The 25,320-nt window shown below is 36.0% G+C and overlaps 1 protein-coding gene across 2 annotated transcripts in view; it reads right to left on the reverse strand.

Moving 5' to 3' along the window:
* The window catches only part of GCSAML (germinal center associated signaling and motility like), a 46,790-nt gene that overhangs the window by 16,207 nt on the left and 5,263 nt on the right, over positions 1-25,320 (reverse strand). The window contains exons 2-3 of one of the 2 annotated variants that reach the window (XM_047082264.1): positions 22,701-22,760; positions 16,714-16,763 (exon numbers count right to left, since the gene is read on the reverse strand). In XM_047082264.1, the coding sequence (XP_046938220.1) occupies positions 16,714-16,763; positions 22,701-22,760 (110 nt within the window). The remainder of the gene's footprint in view (positions 1-16,713; positions 16,764-22,700; positions 22,761-25,320) is intronic. The other variant, XM_047082266.1, reaches the window with a different exon arrangement.

Raw genomic sequence — 25,320 nt, forward strand, 5'->3', positions numbered from 1 at the left:
AAAAACTGCTAGGACTGGTGAATAAATTCAGTAACATCACAGGATGCAAAACCCCTGTACAGAAATCTGTTGCATTTCTATAATTAATAATGAAGCTGCAGAAAAAGAAATTAAGGAATCAATCCCAATTAGAATTGCACTGAAAATAATAAGATGCTTAGGAATAGACCTAACCAAAGAGGTAAAAGACCTGTACTCTTAAACTATAAAACACTAGTGAAAGAAATTGAAAAGAACACAAAGAAATGGAAAGATATTCTATGCTAGTGGATTGGAAGAACAAATATTGTTCAAATGTCTATACTACCCAAAGCAATCTATCAAGGTAATCCTTATCAAAAGACTAACATTTTTCACAGAACTGTAATGAACAATTTTAAAATTTGTATGAAGCCATAAAAGAACCTGAATATCCACAGCAATTTTGAAAAAGAAAAGCAAAGCTGGAGGCAACACAATCTGGACTTCAAATTATATCACAGAGCTATAGTAATCCAAACAATATGATACTTGCACAAAAATAGACACATAGATCAATGGAACAAAATAGAAAACCCAGAAATAAGTCCACAATTATGTGGTCAAATATTTTCACAAAATCAAGAAATAATATCCAATGAGAAAAAGACAGTATCTTCAACAAATGGTGTTGGGAAACTGGACACTAACATAAAAAAAAAAGAAATTGGACTGCTTTCTTATACCATACACAAAAATAAATTCAAAATGGGATTAAAGACCTAAATGTGAGACCCAAAGCCACAAAAATCCTAGAGAATAGGAGAAAATATTTGCAAATGAATTAACCAATAAAGGATTAGTATCCAAAATATATAATGAACTTATAAAATTCAGCACCCAAAAACCAAATAATCCAATTAAAAATGAGCAGAAGGCATGAACAGACATTTCTCCAAAGAAGACATCCAGATGGCCAAAAGACACATGAAAAGATGCTCATCATGACTTATCATTAGGGAAATGCAAATCAAAACTCCAATTAGATATCACCTTGCCATTGTCAGAATAGTTAAAATTAACAACACAAGAAACAACAGGCATTGGGGAGGTTGTGGAGAAAGGGGAACCCTCTTACAGTGTTGGTGGGAATGCAAACTGGCACAGCCACTCTGGACAACTATATGGTGGTTTCTGAAAAAGTTAAAAGTAGAACTACCCTATGATCCAGCAATCCCACTACTGGGTATTTACCCAAAGATTGCAAAAACACCAGTTCAAAAGAATACATGCATCCCAATGTTTATAGCAATATTACCTATAATAGCCAAAACATGGAAGCAGTCAAGTGTCCATCAACTGATGAATGGATAAAGAACATGTGGTATATACATGATTTCACTCATACGTGGAATTTTAAAAAAATGATGAATGTAGGGGTTTTGGAAAAAAGATTCAAACCAGCAAACAGACTCTTAACTATAGAGAACAAATTGAGAGTTGCTGGAGGGGAAGTGGGTAGCAGGATGGGTTCTATGGGTGATGGGTATTAAGGAGGGCACTTGTAATGAGAACTGGGTGTTATACGTAAGTGATGAATCACTAAATTATACACCTGAAACTAATATTACATTGTATGTTAACTAACTGGAATTAAAATAAAAAACTAAAAAGAAAAAAATCCAGGATACTCTCCCCATTTTAAGATTCTTAATTATATCCTCAAAAATCCCTTTTTTCATATTAAAGAAAAAATAATTCAGATTTAAATTGGATATCTTTGGGGCCTTAATTCTGCCTACCACACATGTATTCCTTAGTATTGAAAAAAACAAAAATATCTCAAGATTTGGGACTATATGAACATTAAAATAAATATATACATATATATTTAATGTTTATTTATTTTTTAGAGAGAGAGACAGACAGACAGACAGAATACGAGCAGGGGAGGGGCAGAGAGAGGGGGAGACACAGAATCCAAAGCAGGCTCCAGGTTCTGAGCTGTCAACACAGAGCCCGACATGGGGCTCCAACTCACAAGCTGTGAGATCATGACCTGTGCGGAAGTCGGATGCTTAACTGACTGAGCCACCCGGGAGCCCCTTAAAGAAAATATATTAATGTAACCTGCTCATCCATCCCCCACATTTCATAAAATAGCACAAAAAAAATATTTTTCCCAAGTCCCTTATACCATGAGCATTATATTGCTTTCTGAAACACAAAATTAACTCACTGTTTGTTTCCTTTTTAGGAAGTCTGGTAGTCCTATTATTTGTGAGATGTTAGTGAACTGCAATGTCTTTTCTGCAATTCAACCCAATATTTATGACCGAACCGCAACAGTTGGTTCCATGAATGATTGAAGGTAACAAACTCTCCAAAATATGAAAACCTGGTTTTAGTTTTACCACCTGGTTTTGTTTGGAAGTAGAGAGGATCACAATGGTATTGAAATATGAGACACAAGTGGTCCACAGCACACACAGCAAAGAGTTTGTTAAAGTTAACTTGTAGTTCCCCAAGTGGAAAAGGCCAGCATAAACACTTCAACAGGCCATTATGGAAAGAATGAGGAGTATAAAGATTGGAGCTATAAACTTATTGCTTCTGAAGCACATAAACAGAGATCATGAGACAATCATTTGTAATTCAAGACCAAATAAATTTGGTCAAAAGGCCGAATGAAATTGCTTTGAAAGGATCTCCTTCGTACCTTAGCCCACTAGTCAGAGTAAAGGAGAAAATATTTTCTTCCCTGTACTTGTTTCAGAATGAGAGGAAAGGATTCATAAACACATCCTGTGAATTTCACCACACCATGAAAACATGGGTAAAATAGTTATGTTAACAATGGGCAGCAGCATCACATTGTTTCTCCTGTTCTCCGGTGACCTGGTCCAAATGGAATGTAAACAAACTAATCAACAGCAGTGTATCTTCCCCTAAGGAAATCAGGAAAAGATATAAAGGTGGTGATTTTTTTTAAAGTTTTTATTTAATTTCCAGGTAGTTAACATACGGTGTAATATTAGTTGCAGGTGTACAATACAGTGAATCAACAATTCCATACAAGAGGTGCTCATCAAAAGTACACTCATAAATCCCCAACTTCCCCATTTAATTTCCCTTTTTTGGACATTTTCACAAATTCAATTAAATGGCAAGTTCAATCACATTTATTACTTCAATTGAGGTCTGTTTACTTGAGTAAAGTAATACAATGACAGACATCTAACATGCATTTTATTTTACGTGGAGGGACATCAGCACAGCTACATTAGTGTATTCCGGGCTCTATCAATTTCTGTCTTTTGGTGAAAATATGCTTTGCAGAAATATTGATCATTTCGTATATCCATGGTCTACTACATGGAGAACATAAAGCTAAGTGTAGGTGAACAGGAAGGGTCAGGTACCCTAGGTTACTTTAAATGCATGTCTAAGGAAAATGAAAGAGCCAGCATCTCAGTGAATTTTCTGAATTATTTCAGGGTAAAGCCATCCAAATCATTTCGCATCTCTGTTTGCTGTCAAAACAGCACAGTATTTTGTGAGTCTCTTTGATTTTGAGTAAACCATATACCACTTTAAATTGGACCCAGAAAGAGATTCTCCTGTGGTAGAGGACTAATACAAAATTTGATTTCATAAAACTATTAATGAAATGAACACTAGCAAAACTGATTAATTAAAAAACAGATGGAAAGCACACACACATGCATCCACACACAGAAACATTAGAAATGAGCAAGAAGCACCACTATAGATCCTGTAAACATTAAATACATACAGAGATATAATAACAATTGTAAGATTTAAGACTTTAAAATTTTAATTGAAAAAGACCAATTTAATGAGAAATGGAAATTGTAAGGCTGACAAGATGAAACAGAAAATAAGAATAGTCTGTAATCACAGAAGCATTTTTATCTGTACGCAAAGAAGTTTTTAAGTAAATGTCATCGCCCTAGATACCTTCACCAGAAAATTCTACCAAAGACTACAAGAAGAAAGATTAATCAGACACAAATCTTCATGCAAGTAGAAAAAAATCCAAGGCTGGATTACTGAAGGACACCAGAATTTTAGGTGTCCCCAAGAAAGGGCAGTGTCAGGTAGCATAAAGGTTACTGTGACCTAAGATAGTGTAGAGGTCAGAGAAATGGAGGAAGGAACGATGTTAAGAGGGAGATGTTGAGCAATGTTTGTAAGTGCTAGAGATAAGATAATTGAAACTAACATTGACAATTGTCCTTTAGACTCTGTAGTTACATTTTGGCAGAGGCATTCATATTTTTTTAAACAAAACACACAGTTAGACATATATTTTATACCATACTTTAGTACGATCATTTACATAGACATACAATCAATATAATTGTCTTATATGACAATTTTATGTGTAATGCACTATGATGCTTTTCAAAATATGTTATTCTATTTATGGCTGTGATGAGGTTTAATGAAATACATTTATTTCATAGCCCATGAAATGTGCTCAATGAAACAGTAGTACCACAAGCATGTCACCATGAGCTGAGAGGTGATTAAGAAATGCAAAGTTTCAAATGATGAGGCTACACAATTTTTTTTTAACACACTTGGTTGTAAAATGAGAAGACAGTTGAAGAATAGCTATAAGAAGTGAGTTTGTTTCAGATATGTCTGTCCCACAAACATATTGTTGTTCATAACTGTTTATTCTGAGAAGTTAACATGATTACTGCACCTGGATACTATGTCAAAAAAGTGAAGACTAGCCCAAAACAAAAAAGAAAAGGAAAAGAAAAAAGAAACACATAACACAAGCTCATATTCAAAATGGTCCTATTTAAAACATCTATACATAAATTAAAATCAGCAGGATTTAGGTTAATTACTTCCCATAGAAGTTTATAAAGTATATAAATATATTTATAAATATATATATATATATTTATAAAGTATAAATAAATCATATAAAATAGTTTAATTTTGGTTTTGTTTCCCTTGTCAGATAAAACATATCTTTTAAAAAAAATGTGTATATGACCAATGTCAAAGGAGTGACTGCCTGTGTTTTCTTGTTTCTGTGTTTTATGGTTTCAGGTCTCACATTTTGGTCTTTCATTCATTTGAGGTGTGTGTGTGTGTGTGTGTGTGTGTGTGGTGTAAAGAAGTGGTCCAATTTCATTCTCTCACATGTTGCTGTCCAGTTTTCCCAACGTCATTTGTTGAAAAGACTTTTTCCAATTACATATTCTTGCTGCTTTATCATAGATTAATTGACTGTGTAAGTGTGGATTTATTACTGGGGTCTTTATTCTGTTCCATTGATCTATGTGTCTATTTTTATGCCAGTACTATACTGTTTTGATTACTACAGCTTTGTAGTATAACTTAGAATCTGACATTGTAATATTTCTGGTTTTGTTCTTTTTCAAAATTGCTTTGGCTATTCAGGGTCTTTCCTGGTTCCATACAAATTTTGTTATTTGTTCTAGTTTTGTGAAAACTTTGGCATTTTGATGAGGATTTCCTTAAATCTGTAGATTGTTTTGGGTAATGTGTACCTTTTAACAATACTGGTTCTTGCAATCCATAAACATGGAATATCCTTTCCATTTATTTGTGTTATCTTCAATTTATTCCCTCAATGTTTTATGGTTTTCAGAGTCCAGGTTTTTAACCTCCTTGGTTCAGTTTATTCTAAGATATATTATTCTCTTTAGTGCAAACATAAATGGTATTGTTCTTTTTCTTTAATTTCTCTTTCTTCTACTTCATTATTAGTGCATAGAAATGCAGCAGATTTCTGTATACTAATTTTGAATTTTGCAAATTTACTAAATTCATTTATCAGTTCTACTAGTTTTTGATGGAGTCTTCAGGGTTTTCTATATATAGTGTCACATTATCTGCAAATGAAAGTTTTACGTATTCCTCGTCAATTTGGATGTCTTTTATTTCTTTCTCTTGTTTGATTATTGTGGCTAGTACTTCCAGTACTATGTTGAATCAAAGAGTTAGGAGTAATTACACCATAACTTTTTGCAAAAAAAACAAAAGTTTTTGCAAAGGTAGCCATCAGCAAAACAAAAAGGAAACCAATTCAGTAGGACAAGACATTTGCAAATGATGTACCTTATATATAAAGATTTAATATCCAAAATGTGTAAATAACTTACACAAATCAACACCAAAAACAATCAATTACAAAAATGGACAGGGGAACTGAATAGATATTTGTGCAGAAAGCACATACAGATAACCAATAGACACATGAGAAGATGCTCAACATCACTCATCATAGGAGAATACAAACCAAAACTAAATGAGGTATCACTTCACACCAGTCAGAATGGTTAAAATTAACAGCACGGGAAACAACAGGTGTTGATGACAATGTGGGGAAAAAGGAACACTTTTACACTATTGGTAGGAATGCAAACTGGCACAGTGACTCTGGAAAATAGTATGGATGTTCCTCAAAAAGTTAAAAATAGAACTACCTTATAACCCAGTAATCACACTACTGGTCATTTACCCAAAAATACAAAAACAATTTCAAAGGGATACACGTATTCCTATGTTTATAGCAGCATTATTTACTATAGCTAAGTTATGGAAGCAACTCAAGCAACATATATACATATAATATGTATATATGTGCAATAGAATATTATCCTATTCTATTTTATTCTATAGAATATTATTCATATGTATGTATATGTATGCAATAGAATATTATTCAGTAGTAAAACAAGAATGAAATTTTGCCATTTGCAATGACATGAATGAAACTAGAGAGTATTATGCTAAGAAAATAAGTCAGTCAGAGAAAGGCAAATATCATATGACTTCACTCATACATGGAATTTAACAAAACTAGTGAACTAAGGAACAAAAAAGGAGAGAGAGGAGAGAGAGAGGCAAACCAAGAAACATTGTTAATTATAAAGAAGAAACTGATGGTTACCAGTGGGGTGGTGGATGAAAGGATGAGTGAAGTAGGTGATGGTTACTAAGAAATATACTTGTGAGGGGATATGCTTGCCCCAAATGGCAGAGAGACAGGGGGATCCATCTGTCCCGTGTCCCTCAAACAAAGAAGTGTAGAAGCCAAAGGACTTTGAACACCAGAGCCTGGGAGGAAAAGAGACTGAATCTACTAGGAAGAAAATGGGAAAACTAGAGAAAAGATAGGTGGGTGATTGTGAACTGGAGGAGATAAAAAAGGCTGCATGGGAATAGAGGGGAGGGACCCCTTTCTGCAGAGAAACAAAGGGAAGAGAAAGAGCAGATAGGGAATTGTCGGACCATATCTAGACAGGAGAAAGACCTTGGACTGAGACTGAGAGGGATCTGATCTCTAACTGCGGGGATTTTCTTCGGACTGGGGCCAGATCCGTGTTTACGCACCTGGGGAAGTGGGGAGCCAGGACTGGGTGAGGTTGTAGGTCAGAAACTCAGTCCACAGCTGGAGAAAGTGGTTCACTCCCTGAGGGCTGCATGATAGCATATAACCTGCCTGCATCTGCCACCCCTGGGTGCAGTGGTTGGACATAGGGCTCAGTCTGCAGGAGGATAAGGCCGCCATTTCTCTGCAGTGTTGTGGGAAAAGACAAAGCCTACCTGTGTCTGCCACCCTGGGGGCTGGTGACGATGAGGGCTGTGACTCAGTCCACAGGGAGGCAGTCCTCCCTGACATGCGGCTGCACAAAGCCAGCTGGGACCACATATCGCCACACAGAGAGGCACTTCCCCAGTGCCAGAGCACAGAGTGGGATGTTGAATCCTAGCCAAGCACGGGGTCATGGGACTTGGTGGCATGAGAAGGCCGCCCCCATCTGCACCCACTGGCACAGTGAGAATGATTCAGTGTCCACTGGGTCTGGCTCCATGGAAAAGAGATGGGAAATCACCATTCTCCCACCACCACCACCACCATCAAGGCAGGGCCTCAGGGGTCACTCCCTGGGCCCATAGTGGAGGTGGGTCCAGAAAACATCAAACCGTGCCCCCTTGTACTGAGTAACTGCATATCCACCAGAGTAGCACAGACCCTAGAGACAGTTACTACCTACAAGTGATGCAGCATTACCTGGATTAACACTAGGGCTATTCCAAGGAACAAATCAAAACACACCTGGTGGGGGGGTACAAAATATTACTACGAATAGGGTAATAAAATACCAAAGTCACAACAACAAAGAGCAAGTAGCAATCCCCGAAAAACACCTCTTGAAGGGCCATGGACAGTCTATGGCCATCTTTTAATATGAAAGTGCTTGCAGGTGTAGAGGACAAAAGCTTTTAAAATGGTAAGGGAAAGAAAAATAGCCAAAATGATGAAATGGAAGAATCCTCCTCAAAAGAAACTGCAGGAAGTAGCAACAGCTAATGAATACATAAAAAACAATTTAAGCAATATAATGGAATAAGAATTTGGGAAAATAGTCATAAAATTAATCGCTGGGCTTGAAAAAATCATAGAGGACAGCAGAGAATCTATTGCTACAGAGATCAAGGACTAAAAGATAGTCATGATGAATTAAAAAATGCTATAAATTAGGTGCAAAATAAAATGGAGGCGGCCACAGTGGGGATTGAAGATGCAGAGGACAGAATAGGTGAATTAGAAGATAAAACTATGGATAAAGAAGAAGCTGAGAAAAAGAGATTTAAAAATCCAGGAGTATGAGGGGAGCATTAGAGAACTAAGTGATGCAATAAAAGGGAACAATACTCATATCATAGGAATTCCAGGAGAAGAAGAGAGAGACAAAGGGGCTGAAGGCATATTTAAAAAAATCATAGCTGTGAACTTCCCTGATGTGGGGAAGTAAAAAGGCAGTGAAATCCAAGAACAGAGAACTCCCTTCACACTTGATCTTCTGCACGACATATCATAGTGAAACTGGCAAAATACAAGGATAAAGAGAGAATTCTGAAAGCAGCTAGGGATAAACAGGCTCTAACTTATAAAGGGAGACCCATAAGAGTAGTGGCAGACCTATCTAATGAAACTTGGCAAGCCAGAAAGGAATGGCAGGAAATCTTCAATGTGATGAACAGAAAGCATATGCAGCCATGAATCCTTTATCCAGCAACTCTGTCATTCAGAATAGAAGGACAGATAAACGTCTTCCCAAACAAACAATAACTGAAGGAATTCATCACCACTAAACCAGCCCTACAAGAGATCCTAAGGGGGATTCTGTGAGTGAAATGTTGCAAGGACCACAAAGTACCAGAGACATCACTACAAGCATAAAACATACAGACATCACAATGACTCTACCCATATCTCTCAATAATAACACCAAATGTAAATGCACTAAATGCTCCAACCAAAAGACATAGGGTATCAGAATGGATAAAAAAAACAGGACCCATTTAATTGCTGTCTACAAGAGACTCATTTTAGACCTGAGGACACCTTCAGATTGAAAGTGAGGGGATGGACTACTATCTACCATGCCACTGGAAGTCCAAAGAAAGCTGGAGTAGCCATACTTATATCAGACAAACTAGACTTCAAATTAAAGGCTGTAACAAGAGATGAAGAAGGGCATTATGTAATAATTACAGGGTCTATCCATCAGGAAGAGCTAACAATTATAAATGTCTAAGTGCTGAATACGGGAGCCTGCAAATACATAAAACAATTAATCACAAACAAACCAACCTTATTGATAAGAATGTGGCAATTGCAGGGGACTTTAATTATCCACTTACAGTAATGGATACATCATCTTGACACAGGATCAATAAAGAAACAAGGCCCATGAATGATACATTGGATCATGTGGACATGACAGATATATGTAGAACTCTGCACCCCAAAGCAACAGAATGCACTTTCTTCTCCAGGGCACATGAAACATTCTGCAAGATATATCACATACTGGGTCACAAAACAGCCCTTCATAAGTATACAAGAATTGAGATCGTACCATGCACACTTTCAGACAACAATGCTATGAAACTTGAAATCAACCACAGGAAAAAGTCTGGAAAACCTCCAAAAGCATGGAGGTTAAAGAACACCCTACTAAAGAATGAGTGGGTCAACCGGGCAATTAGAGAAGAAATTAAACAACATATGGAAACAAATGAAAATCAAAATATAACAATTTAAATGCTTTGGGATGCAGCGAAGGCAGCCCTGAGAGGAGAATACATTGCAATCCAGGTCTATCTCCAGAAATAAGAAAAATCCCAAATACAAAATCTAACAGCACACCTAAAGGAAATACAAGCAGAACAGCAAAGATACCCCAAACCCAGCAGAAGAAGAGAAATAATGAAGATCAGAGCAGAAGTAAACAATATAGAATCTAAAAAAAACCTTAGAACAGATCAATGAAACCAAAAGTTGGTTTTTTGAAAAAAAAAAAAAAAAAAAACAAAGATAAACCTCTACCCAGGCTTCTCAAAAAGAAAAGGGAGATGACACAAATAGATAAAATCATGAATGAAATGGAATTATTACAACCAATCCCTCAGAAATAAAAGCAATTATCAGGGAATACTATGAAAAATTATATGGCAACAAACTGGACAACCTGGAAGAAACGAACAAATTCCTAAGCACCCACACACTTCCAAAACTCAAACAGGAAGAAATAAAAAACTTGACTAGAGCCATAACCAGCGAACAAATTGGATCAGTTATCAAAAATCTCCCAATAAGACTCCAGGACCAGACGGCTTCCCTGGGGAATTGTACCAGACATTTAAAGTAGATATGTTTCCTATCTTTCTCATGCTGCTCCAAAACATAGAAAGGGAAGGAAACCTTCCAGAATTGTTCTATGAAGCTAGCATTACTTTGATTCCCAAACTAGAGACCCAGCCAAAAAAGGGAACTACAGGCCAATATCCCTGATGAATATGGATACAAAAATTCTCAATAAGATACTAGCAAATCAAATTCAACAGCATATAAAAAGAATTATTCACCATGATCAAGTGGGATTCATTCCTGGGATGCAGGGCTGGTTCAACATTCACAAATCAATCAATGTGATACATCACATTAATAAAAGAAAAGATAAGAACCATATGATCCTGTCAATTGATGCAGAAAAGGCATTTGAAAAAATTCAGCACCCTTTCTTAATAAAAACCTTTCAGAAAGTCGGGATAGAAGGAACATACTTAAACGTCATAAAAGCCATTTATGAAAAGCCCACAGCTAATATCATCCTCAATGGGGAAAAACTGAGAGCTTTTTCCCTGAGATCAGGAACACGACAGGGATGTCCACTCTCACCACTGTTGTTTAACATAGTGTTGGAAGTTCTAGCATCAGCAATCAGACAACAAAAGGAAATCAAAGGCATCAAAATTGGCAAAGATGAAGTCAAGCTTTCGCTTTTTGCAGATGACATGATACTATACATGGAAACTCCGATAGACTCCGCCAAATGTCTGCTAGAACTGATACATGAATTCAGCAAAGTTGCAGTATACAAAATCAATGTACACAAATCAGTTGCATTCTTATACACTAACAATGAAGCAACAAAAGACAAATAAAGAAATTTATCCCATTCACAATTGCACTAAGAAGCATAAAATACCTAGGAATAAATCTAACCAAAGATGTAAAAGATCTGTATGCTGAAAACTATAGAAAGTTTATGAAGGAAATTGAAGAAGATATACAGAAATGGAAAGACATTCCCTGCTCATGGATTGGAAGAATAAATATTGTGAAAATGTCAATACTACCCAAAGCTATCTACACATTCAATGCAATCCCAATCAAAATTGCACCAGCATTCTTCTCGAAACTAGAACAAGCAATCCTAAAATTCTTATGGAACCACAAAAGGACCCGAATAGCCAAAGTAATTTTGAAGAAGACCAAAGCAATTTTGAAGAAGACCAAAGCAGGAGGCATTACAATCCCAGACTTGAGCCTCTACTACAAAGCTGTAATCATCAAGACAGCATGGTATTGGCACAAAAACAGACACATAAACCAATGGAATAGAATAGAAACCCCAGAACTAAATCCACAAACGTATGGCCAACTCATCTTTGACAAAGCAGGAAAGAACATCCAATGGAAAAAAGACAGTCTCTTTAACAAATGGTGCTGGGAGAACTGGACAGCAGCATGCAGAAGCTTGAAACTAGACCACTTTCTCACACCATTCACAAAAATAAACTCAAAATGGATGAAGGACCTGAATGTGACACAGGAAACCATCAAAACCCTAGAGGAGAAAGCAGGAAAAGACCTCTCTGACCTCAGCCGTAGCAATCTCTTACTTGACACAACCCCAGAGGCAAGGGAATTAAAAGCAAAAATGAACTACTGGGACCTGATGAAGATAAAAAGCTTCTGCACAGCAAAGGAAACAACCAACAACACTAAAAGGCAGCCAACGGAATGGGAAAAGATATTTGCAAATGACATATCAGACAAAGGGCTAGTATCCAAAATCTATAAAGAGCTCACCGAACTCCCCACCTGAAAAACAAATAACCCAGTGAAGAAATGGGCAGAAAACATGAATAGACACTTCTCTAAAGAAGACATCCAGATGGCCAACAGGCACATGAAAAGATGCTCAACGTCCCTCCTCATCAGGGAAATACAAATCAAAACCACACTCAGATATCACCTCACGTCAGTCAGAGTGGCCAAAATGAACAAATCAGGAGACTATAGATGCTGGAGAGGATGTGGAGAAACGGGAACCCTCTTGCACTGTTGGTGGGAATGCAAATTGGTGCAGCCACTCTGGAAAGCAGTGTGGAGGTTCCTCAGAAAATTAAAAGTAGACCTACCCTATGACCCAGCAGTAGCACTGCTAAGAATTTACCCAAGGGATACAGGAGTACTGATGCATAGGGACACTTGTACCCCAATGTTTATAGCAGCACTCTCAACAATAGCCAAATTATGGAAAGAGCCTAAATGTCCATCAACTGATGAATGGATAAAGAAATTGTGGTTTATATAAGAATGGAGTACTTTGTGGCAATGAGAAAGAATGAAATATGGCCCTTTGTAGCAATGTGGATGGAACTGGAGAGTGTAATGCTAAGTGAAATAAGCCATACAGAGAAAGACAGATACCATATGTTTTCACTCTTATGTGGATCCTGAGAAACTTAACAGAAACCCATGGGGGAGGGGAAGGAAAAAAAAAGAGGTTAGAGTGGGAGAAAGCCAAAGTATAAGTGACTCTTAAAAACTGAGAAGAAACTGAGGGTTGATGGGGGGTGGGAGGGAGGGGAGGGTGGGTGATGGGTATTGAGGAAGGCACCTTTTGGGATGAGCACTGGGTGTTGTATGGAATCCAATTTGGCAACAAATTCCATACATTGGAAAAAAAAATAAAGTAGATATATTGCCTACCTTTCTCAAGCTGTTCCAAAACATAGAACGGGAAGGAAAACTTCCAGGCTTATTCTATGAAGCTAGCATTACTTTGATTCCCAAACCAGAGACCCAGTCAAAAAAGGGAACTACAGGCCAATATCCCTGATGAATATGGATACAAAAATTCTCAATAAGATACTAGCAAATCGAATTCAACAGCATATAGAAAGAATTATTCACCATGATCAAGTGGGATTCATTCCTGGGAGGCAGGGCTGGTTCAACATTCACAAATCAATCAATGTGATACATCACATTAATAAAAGAAAAGATAAGAACCATATGATCCTGTCAATTGATGCAGAAAAGGCATTTGAAAAAATTCAGCACCCTTTCTTAATAAAAACCTTTCAGAAAGTCGGGATAGAAGGAACATACTTAAACGTCATAAAAGCCATTTATGAAAAGCCCACAGCTAATATCCTCAATTAGGAAAAACTGACAGCTTTCCCCCTGAGATCAGGAACACGACAAGGGTGTCCACTCTCACCACTGTTGTTTAACATAGTGTTGGAAGTTCTAGCATCAGCAATCAGAAAACAAAAGGAAATCAAAGGCATCAAAATTGGCAAAGATGAAGTTAAGCTTTCACTTTTTGCAGATAACATGATACTATACATGGAAAAACTGAGAGACTGCACCAAAAGTCTTCTAGAACTGGTACATGAATTCAGCAAAGTCTCAGGATATAAAACTAATGTACAGAAATCAGTTGCATTCTTATACACTAATAATGAAGCAAAAAAAAAAAAGAAATAAAGAAACTGATCCCATTCACAATTGCACCAAGAATCATAAAATACCTAGGAATAAACCTAACAAAGATGTAAAAGATCTGTATGCTGAGAATTGTAGAAAGCTTATGAAATTGAGGAAATTCAAAGAAATGGAAAAACTTTCCGTGCTCATGAATTGGAAGAATAAATACTGTTAAATATCAATACTACCCAAAGAAATCTACACATTCAATACAATCCCAATCAAAATTGCACCAGCATTCTTCTCAAAGCTAGAACAAGCAATCCTAAAATTGGTATGGAACCACAAAAGACCGCAAATAGCCAAAGTAACTTTGAAGAAGACCAAAACGGGAGGCATCACAATCCCAGAGTATAGCATCTCCTACCAAGCTGTAATCATCAAGACAGCATGGTATTGGCACAAAAACAGACACATAGGCCAATGGAGTAGAATAGAAGCCCCAGAATTAGACCCACAAAAGGATGGCCAACTAATCTTTGACAAAGCAGGAAAGAATATCCAATGGAAAAAAGTCTCTTTAACAAATGGTGCTGGGAGAACTGGACAGCAACATGCAGAAGAATGAAACTAGACCACTTTCTTACACCATTCACAAAAGTAAACTCAAAATGGATGAAGGTCCTGAATGTGAGACAGGAAACCATCAAAACCCTAGAGGAGAAAGCAGGAAAAAAACTTCTCTGACCTCAGCTGCTGCAGTTTCTTACTTGACACATCTCCAAAGATAAGGGAATTAAAAGCAAAAATGAACAATTGGGATCTCTTGCAGATAACAAGCTTCTGCATTGCAAAGGAAACAATCAACAAAACTCAAAGGCAACGAACGGAATGGCAAAAGATATTTGCAAATGACATATCAGACAAAGGGCTAGTATCCAAAATCTATAAAGAACTCACCAAAGTCCACACCCAAAAAACAATAATCCAGTGAAGAAATGGGCAGAAAACATAAATAGACTCTTCTCTAAAGAAGACATCCAGTGGTGCCTGGGTAGCTCAGTTGTTTGGGCGTCCAACTTCGGCTCAGGTCATGATCTCGTGGTTTGTGAGTTTGAGCCCTCACGTCAGGTCTGTGCTGACAGCTCAGAACCAGGAGCCTGCTTTGGATTCGGTGTCTCCCTCTCTCTCTTCCCCTCCCCTACTTATACTCTGTCTCTCTCTCTCCTTCAAAAATAAACATTAAAAAAAATTTAAAAAAGACATCCAATGGCCAACAGGCACATGAAAAGATGTTCAACGTCACTCCTCATCAGGGAAATAAAAATCAGAATCACACTGAGATATCACCTCATGCCAGTCAGAGTGGCTAAAATGAACAAATCAGGAGACTATAGATGCTGGAGAGGATGTGGAGAAATGGGAATCCTCTTGCACTGTTGGTGGGAATGCAAACTGGTTCAGCCACTCTGGAAAACAGTGTGGAGGTTCCACAAAAAATTAAAAATAGATGTACCTTATGACCCAGCAATAGCACTGCTAGGAATTAACCCAAGGGATACAGAAGTGCTGATGCAGGGGTTCTTGTACCCCAATGTTTATAGCAGCTCTTTCAACAGTAGCCAAATTATGGAAAGAGCCTAAATGTCCATCAACTGATGAATGGATAAAGAAATTGTGGTTTATATACACAATGGAATATTACGTGGCAATGAGAATGAAAGATATATGGCCTTTTGTAGCAACATGGATGGAACTGGAGAGTGTTATGCTAAGTGAAATAAGTCATACAGAGAAAGACAGATACCGTATGTTTTCACTCTTATGTGGATCCTGAGAAACTTAACAGAAGACCATTGGGGAAGGGTAGTGGAAAAAAAAATTTACAGACAGGGAAGGAGGCAAACAATAAGAGACTCTTAAAAACTGAGAATAAACTGAAGGTTGTGGGGGGGGGGCGGTGGGAGGGAGGGGTAAGTGGGTGATGGACATTGAAGAGGGCACATGTTGGGATGAGCACTGGGTTTTGTATGGAAGCCAATTTGGCAATAAGTTTCATATTTTTTTTTAAAAAAAGTATACTTGTCAAGATGAGCACTGGGTAATGTATAGAATTGTTGAATCACTATATTGTACACCTGAAACTAATATACCACTGTATGTTAAATATACTAGAATTTTCAAAAAACCTAATAAATAAATAAAAATGTACAATTCACAAGAAAAAAAAAGAAATTCAGGCTACCCAAGAAAAACTTAAATATTTCTAATAGGGCATATAGCTAAGAATCTGTTTTTTTTTTTTCCTGTATGTTACATGTCATTTGGTCAACAGTCTTTGGATTATTAGATTTTTAACAAGGTAAATAAATTATATCTCTAATAAAAAAATGACTACAAAAGTGTAAAAAAAAAGTAAAAATCTAAGGAAAACAATATAAATAAAACAAAATAAATCATAAATAAATCATTACTGTCATACAAAAAGTAATAAGATCAGTTTTCTTAGACAAAATAATAATAATAATAATAATAATGATAATGATAATAGTGACACCAAGCAGTGCTTCCTTCAATCCTGTCTAACATAGTATCAGAACCACTTTAGGTGTTTAAACTTACAAATTCCCTTGTATGAAAAATATCATGAAGCAATGACTTACTTTTCTTATCTTGAACTGGATTTTCTCTCTCAAATGTAGCCATTTCCTGCCTACAAAGGAAAGAGATAATAACATGATACACTCCAGTTATCTGAAGCTGAAAACACACTTGAAGGAAATGTTTCACTGGTCTTAACATAAAGTCATTGGTAGATTTAGAATTCAAGTGTTATTTGAAATTAAATCCTGCTTACTTTGTTTCAGAAAAACCATGAAATAGAGCTGATAACCCTGTGAGAGTTGATGATTATGTTAATTAAGTTGATGAGGGGGGTTCTTTTCACAAAGTATACATAAATCACATTTGCTTTAAGTATTTTAAAATTTTGTCAATTATAACCCAATGAAGCAGGAAAGAAAAACCCAAAGTCTAGCAAAAGAATAAGAAGCAGAGAATAAAACTCCATATTTTATGAAACTTAAAGAATTACTAGACTATCATACTAGGTATAATATCATATGTATGTGGAACATATGTGCAATATAGTGAAATTTGGAACAACTTGAGGGAGAATATTGAAAGCCAATTTATTTCTCTGTTGTTCTTGATGAGGGAGGTAAATAAGGTAAAAAAAAAAAAAAGGAAGAAAACAAAGGAAGGTAAATAAGAAGGTCCAAAAAATTCAGAACACAAATTTACAATGACCTAAATTAATAAGTGCAGACTGGTGATGAGAGAAATAGAGATTATCTCTACAGTGACACGATTCCACACCAGAACAGGGAGTGAGTGGCTAAAAGGAGATTGAGTACCAACACATGGTCTACTATTTCTCTGTCTCCCAGTCTCATAAACTTGAGGGAAAATGTAGACAAAGAATTTTGTAATGACCTGCCCACCTCAAAGAGGGCAATATACACAGAACAGAGATGTGCCCACTGCAGAGGAAGAATTTTTGGTGAGGAGGCAGTCCGAGACAACATACCAAAAGCAAAGCCTGAATCTTAGCTTATTTCTCCTTTGCATCTTCCCTAAAGAAATACACAAAGGTAAACACACACCATGTTATCTCACCTACTTCCATTCAAAACACTAAGCACAAAGTTGCAAACATGAATTAGATAAAATAATAATAATAATAATAATAATAATAATAAAAAGAAAACAGAAAATATATTAAAGGCAGATAGATGTAATATGTTAATTATTATTAAAAATAATAAATGGATAAAGTAAGTGGCTAGCATAAAGCAGGAAAACAATTGAAAGAAACAATAAAATATTTAGAGAGATTAAAACAGCACTAAAAGCATCAATACGTAAAATCAATTATTTCTAAAACAAGCCAGCGGCATATGCTTGAAATAAACATTAACTTGTAGAAAATGAGAATGTAGTATGGTTAGAGAAAGGAAAATAAAACATAAAGAGATGATGTCATACATACAGAATAGTTAATCTTGGAGATGAGAACCACATAAATGAAACAAAACCATTCAAAGATACAATAAGATACCTGAAATAAAGACTTCAGCCTGAAAATTGATTTTATGGAGAACTAACACAAATCACATGGAACATTGAGATGTGCAATAGATTCTGCACTTCAAGAATAATGATAAATTCTAAAACATCCATGAGGAAAACATTGTGAAACTACTTCATCAGTGAGGTGCGTTTAAGGTAGCCCAAACTTCCATCTGAAGGCAAGCCCACAAAATGGTGAGGAAAATAGGATTACAAGAATCCTATGACTCTCCAATAAATGAAAATGGGTATTGTCAAATATATTAGTATTGAGGGGATATAAAACCTATGAATTCTTTAGGAAAAAAGAACAAATCAGAAGATGACTGTAAAACCACATTTCAATTTTATAAAATGCAAAGTCATGTTATAAAGAAGTTGTTGAATGATGAATCTAACCTGTGCAGCCAGCTCTGTGGTTGAAGGTCTGGCCATAATTCATCTAATTTGAGTTTTGTCCTTATAAGAAGAGGCAATTTCGACACAGATAGTCATAGAGCAAAGATGATATGAAGACACAGGGAAAAGATAGGGATATAAGCCAAAGTGAGAGGCCTGAGAAGAGACTCACTCCCTAGCACTTTGATCTTGGATTTGAGGCATCAAGAATTGTGACAAAATATATTTCTGTTGAATTTCCCAGTTTATGGAACTTCATCATGGTAGCCCAAGCAAAACGAATGCAGCCTAATATGTAGAAATTAGTTCAGACAATATTAAGTGTTAATACATACTCACTCTTATCCTCTTTGTTTCCTGCAGGGGAGTTGCCTGCTATTCCCCAACCTACCTTGACCCTTCCACCACATCGGTCTACACACATATTACAAGATAAAGACAATAAACTGCTCTCATTTCAGAACAAAGATGGACAGGATATGACATAGATAAAGACAAAACCACAAATACCTACAATTATGATGAACTATTACTTACCAAAATAGAATCAATATGAAGGAAAGAAAAAAAATGAACATGAACGGAAACAAAGTAGTAGTAGATTAATTTCTCTCAGACAGCAAGAAAAAATCAAGAAAAATAAGAACAGAGAATATCTGAAATACATAATTAATCAAGTTTCCTGGGGCACCTGGGTGGCTCAGTTGGTTAAGCGCTACCTTCAGCTTAGGTCAAGATCTCGTAGTCTGTGAATTCAAGCCCCGCATCAGGTTCTGTGCTGACAGCTCAGAGCCTGGAGCCTTCTTCAGGTTCTGTGTCCCTTTCTCTCTCTGTCCCTCTCCTGCTTGCTCTCTCTCTCTCTCTCTCTCAAATGAATAAACATTAAAAAAATTTAAACATCAAGTTTTCCTAATAGATAAATTTCAAAAAGTATGACCCTTAAAAAAACCCGTCATTGTAATTTTCAAAGTCTACGGGGCATAATAAACAAAATGCTAACTAATACTTATCAAATGCTGGTTCCACTCAGGCATTGTACTAACATATGAATGTTAATTTTTAAAATGTTACCTTTACAATCTAAAGTTACAGTATTTTTAATTTTAAAATTATTTTCCATATGAAGAAACCACAATTTAAAGAATATAAGTAACTTGTTTCAATGTTGAGGCACAATAGATGGTAAAGAATTTTGATAAAATCCACAAGCAGAAATAACATTATAATGCAATAAAATCAGAACTTATTATCAAAAATAGAAAACAAATTTGGAATTAAAAACAACTCATATTCAAGAAAACATAAAAAGCAAAGTAACAAAATGTTGGAAAATAATATTTCCTTTAGCAACACATGGGATACATACAGATAAAATATTATTTAGAGAAAAATTTATATTCTTGCATGTCCAATTTTTAAATAAGAAAAAAAGTAGAAAACACAAAATTTAAGTTTTGAATTCTAAGCAATTAGAAGACCAACAGTGAAAAAATAAGGAAAGCAAAAATAAAAACCTCATAATGATAAAAGCAATGATACTGTGACATCTTGAGAAAAAAAGCAAAACAGAAATCAGATCAGTGGTTGCCAGGGGTTGCTCGTGAGGGGAAAAGCGATAAAAATATTCCATATCTTAATTGAGATGACATGAATATATGTTTTCCTAAACTTATCATACAATTTACCTAACAGTGTGAACTTTATAGTACTATAGCTCTATAAAACTATATTTTAAAAAATTAAGTGACTTGAAAGAGCTCATACTATCCTTAAACATATGTTTAAAATAATGAATTAAATGATAATATTCTAGTGAAAATAAGATAACCAAAACTGACTCAGGAAGATGCACAGAACATAACATCATTCAAAGAACATCATCCTATCAAGCTAGCCAAAAATGAAACTGAATTTAATTCTAGCCCACTTAAGTCTTATATTATATATATGATTACAATTGACTTGGGTAGTCAAAACAATTGAAATCTTCCTCACCAAGCTGACTGGTTAAAATTCTGAATCCTATTCATAAAATTTGCAGTCACTCTGGAAAATGGTTTGGAGGTTCCTCTAAAAGTTCAAAATAGAACTACACTGATGATCCAGCAATCACACTACTAGGTATTTACCCAAAGGATACAAAAACACAAATTCAAATGGATATATGCACCCTGATGTTTATAGCAGCATTATCTACAATAGCCAAGATATGGAAGCCCAAATATCCATGGAATATTACTCAGGCATAAAAAAAGAATGAAATCTTTTCATCTGCAATGACATGGATGGAGCTAGAGAGCATTATGCTAAGTGAAATAAGTTGATCAGACAAATGCCACATGATCTCACTCATATGTGGAATTTAAGAAACAAAATAGATGAGTAAAGGGTAAAGAAAGAGAGAAAGAAAGGCAAACCAAGAAGCAGACTATTAACTATAGACAGCAAACTGATGGCTACCAGAGGGGAGGTGGGTGGGGGGATGAATGAAATAGATGAAGGGGATTAAGTCCCCCCTTAGCATGATAAGCACTGAGTAATCTATAGAATATTGAATCAATATATTGTATGCCTGAAACTAATATAACACTCTATGTTAACTAACTGGAATTAAAATAAAACTTTAAAAAAATCGTTTGGATGGGAACACCGTAGAACATTTCATTTTTCTTCATTTAGTTATTGTCTGTTTATAATAAAAACTTGCATGTATTTGAAAATGTCAACATTTCAATTCCTTTAAAAGGGAAAATTAGAAAAGAACAGTAGCATAGATCTCATTTCAGACATGATAAAGCAAAAGTCGAGTTTAAATGACTTTGCGTTGTACAGAATGTATTTGTGGCAGCCTGAGAAAAGGATCTTGGTTCAATAACATCACCTCTTCAGCCACACACTATAAAGGGGGGTTCATTACAATGGCGGCATAGCCACCCTACTGTCTCTACCTTTTCCTCTGTGAAAAGAAAGCGTAAATTAAATACTTAGGGAATGGCTAATTACTCCAAACATCATTTCATATCACCAACAAATATGGGCCTTCCCCTCAATCCCTCATTGTTTCACACTTAGAGAAAAAGAAACCATCTCATAGATAAAAACCCAGATGGTGAGATGCAATGATTAGGAAAGAGGTTGAATACAAAGATATGAAAATCCCATGGTCAGCAAAGAAGGGAGGGTGTTTCTATATAAGCTGGGGCAAGTTATCAGTGTGAGAAAGCTGTTGTTTTTCCACTCTTTTTTTTTTCCTTTGAGTATCTTGCAAAGGTTGGGCAACAGAGAGACAATGGCAAGTCAAGCAGTGGTCAGAGATCCAAAGAGCACATGGACTATAAAAAGCTAAACTAACAAATATAAGATTACCAGTTGATAGAAAGGTTTAATGCAGTACAGGAAATCCATAGGGTGTGGATGCAATGTTCTCACATCATGTACTTAAGGACATTTTTGGGAGAACAGTGTGAGAGTCAAAATTTCCAGGAAGAGATACTTTCAGGCATAAGGACGGAAAATAAAAACCATGAGTGCTAAAAGAGCAGTACTAGTGCACAGTAGGGCATTGACTTCAGGCTGAGCTTGGTGGCTTAAAGAACATTAAATGACAGCAGAATTCCTGGAAGATAATGGATGAGGATGGGGAGTGGGGAATGAGAGTAGAGAGGCATTCAGGGGTCAATCCTTATAGGATTGTAGTCCCTGGTGAAGAGTTTGTATTTTATTCTGAATACAGTGGAGAACAATTGAAGGGTCTCGAGGAAAAAGCATGATGAGACTTATATTTCCCAAAAATTATTCTACGTGTGAAGAATAAGTTGGAAGTGTGTCCATTGTAAATAGCCAACCTGAAATAACCATCCTTTATTTCAGTTCTGTTTGTACATGTACTTTGTATAACCATGAAGAAATGAAACATGTGCACCAATAGCCCATTATTTTTAGGGTCTCCAAATAAACTTCTGCCAAGTCTTAGAGGCAAAGACCAAAGAATTCTATCATTCTGTCCAGCTCTTAAGAGGTCTCAAATAAGATGTTAACTTTTGTGAGACAGAGATTCTCAGTCTCTTGTGAGACAGAGATAAATCTCAGAGAAAAATACTCTGATATGCTGTGTTCTTACCATTTTCTTTCCACATGTTGGTTTACTTTCTTGTGCTTCTTTTGATTGTTTCTCAGGCAACTAGATGGAAACACATAGAAAAGAAGAGATTCTTATCTCCCTTCAAATGTCTTCACCCCCTTTTCTTGCTTTCCTTACTGTTAAAACAAAGTCTGCCTTTTCTTTTTGACAAACTTCTTTGTCCTTTAGAAAGGGCAGTCACAGATATAGAATGCAGTTCAGAAATTAACCACAAGAGGCCAAGCCTACAATAGGATGAAATGGCTACAGTCTGATCTGTCAGAAGGTGGTGGGAGGGGCCAAGAATAGAGAAAGATCCTAACCACAGAAAGGCTTGACTTCTCTAGGATGACCAGAGGAGACCAGCATCTCAGGTGCATCCATCCCTGTGGAATACTAGCACTATCAACCTTAGTCATGTGATCCAGAGCAAGATTCTTCAAGCCTTGCTGTTTGGCCATACATTATGATCCTCACCCACCTTCAGAGAAGTTGGTTGTGTATATTACTCTTGATGTTTTCCCACCAACTATCATCATCCTTTTAAGAATCAAGCAAGCACTCAGTGATGGAACTGAGGTGAGAGAAATCAGTGGCTTTCTTGCTTATACAATAGTGAGATACAGACCCAAGCTTGTGATTCAGTGAATCAAATTTTCTTCTACACCAGTTGTCCAAATCGTATTTCTTTGAATGTTTTCTTTTCCTACATTATCACATCCCAAACATGTGTCTGTTCTCCTGCTTCTATATAGAAGATTGTATGCAAAATATCCCAGACTATGATAGCAAGATCCCCACTCTTGCTTGCCATCAATATTTACAGAAGGTATTTCCTCAGTGTTCATATTTAAAAGCTCAATATCATCATCATATATGGGCATATTTGACCAGTAAGCAAAGAATAGAATACATATGTATTTGTTAAATACAAAGTAAATCAGATTTTTGGAAGAAGAGTCCTTTGTGGAGATAAGTTCTGACATACAGATTTCTGGATAATATTCACTAATGGTTAAATTTGGATGTAATGATTACCAAATAGCATAGACTGCAAATCAGACAACATTTAATTTTAGTGTCCTATGTGCTCTCTTCTTTTTCCCTAGAGCCTGGTTTTCTCATAATTCCACTTTTCTAAAGTGGCCAATGAAGAATCTTATAAAACAATTCTCCTTGAGATTATTAATAGTTCACTGACTTATCCTTCTAAGACATGTTTGCATTTTAAAGTTAAAAAAATAAAATAAAATCCTTAACATTAGCAGGAACCTAATTGAAGTTCTATGTCATTATTACTGAACAGAAATGAACACTAAATTCTGCTGTACACTAAGTATTTCTTTAATCAAGCAAAATTTAGATGTCAGGCCATAAACATTTGTTGACTGAATTAAGGAATCATTAAAACTAATAATTAAAACAATAGACATTAAATTAACCTTAAAATGTATCTTGGTCAAAGTGTTGAGATCAAACGTAATTTTTCCATACTTTCTGTGTTTTTTGACAATTATTTTTTTTTACTTCCCAAATATTTGGCATAAGTTGCAGACATTATAACTTCATAAAGGAAATCTAAATACCAAAAAATCAACAATTTTCACTTGATTTCTTTTTTTTTAATTTTTTTAACGTTTATTTATTTTTGAGACAGAGAGAGACAGAGCATGAACAGGGGAGGGACAGAGAGAGAGGGAGACACAGAATCCGAAGCAAGATCCAGGCTCTGAGCCATCAGCCCAGAGCCCGAGGCAGGGCTTGAACTCACAGACTGCGAGATTGTGACCTGAGTTGAAGTCGGACGCTTAACTGACTGAGCCACCCAGGTGCCCTTTCACCTGATTGCTTTATGAAGTCAATCGAAAATCAAAAATTAAATATCTAAAAATGTACATATGTCAGGCACTGTAATGTAATAAGTAATCCTTATTTTAAAGAAGGAAACAATAAAGAAAATTTCCTGAAATACTCTTAAAATGATATGAAAGCCATAGAAGACAATTTTCAAGATATAAATAAAGGGAAATGTGAAGAAAATGAGCTGTTAAAATACATTCATAAGAAGAAACAAATGATTGAAAATGACAACATAAGCAGATATCTCAAGAAGTTGGAAAAAAGAAAGAAGAAAGAAGGAAAGTTATGGAAAGAAATGTGGTAGAGAACTAAATATTAGAAAAGGATAAAATTGGCAGGATGAGCAAAAATCTGGCAAAGTCGATTAAGTAAAAAGAAAAGGGGAATTAAACAAACATGAAAACACATTTCAGAAAGTTGCCTGAGTGGCTCAGTCAGTTAAGTATCCGACTCGCTTTCAGTTCAGGTCATGATCACAGGGTCGTGAGATTGGGCCCCACATTCTGTGCTGACAACATGTAACCTGCTTGGGATTCTCTCTCTTCCCCTCTCTCTCTGCCCCTCCTCTGCTTGCTCTCTCGCACTTTAAATAAATAAATAAATAAATAAATAAATAAATCAGAATAAGTGCTACAGAGATAAAAACAAATAGTATGAACTATTACATAATAAACATGATGACTTAAAATAGATATCTCAGAAAAACAAAGTGCAAGGGACACCTGGGTGGCTCAGTTGGTTGAGCGTCCAACTCTTGATT

Source organism: Lynx rufus, unplaced genomic scaffold (genome assembly GCF_022079265.1).
Source record: "Lynx rufus isolate CCGP_SWC_20201006 ecotype Redwood Valley unplaced genomic scaffold, mLynRuf1.p SCAF_1, whole genome shotgun sequence".
Lineage (NCBI taxonomy): Eukaryota > Metazoa > Chordata > Mammalia > Carnivora > Felidae > Lynx > Lynx rufus.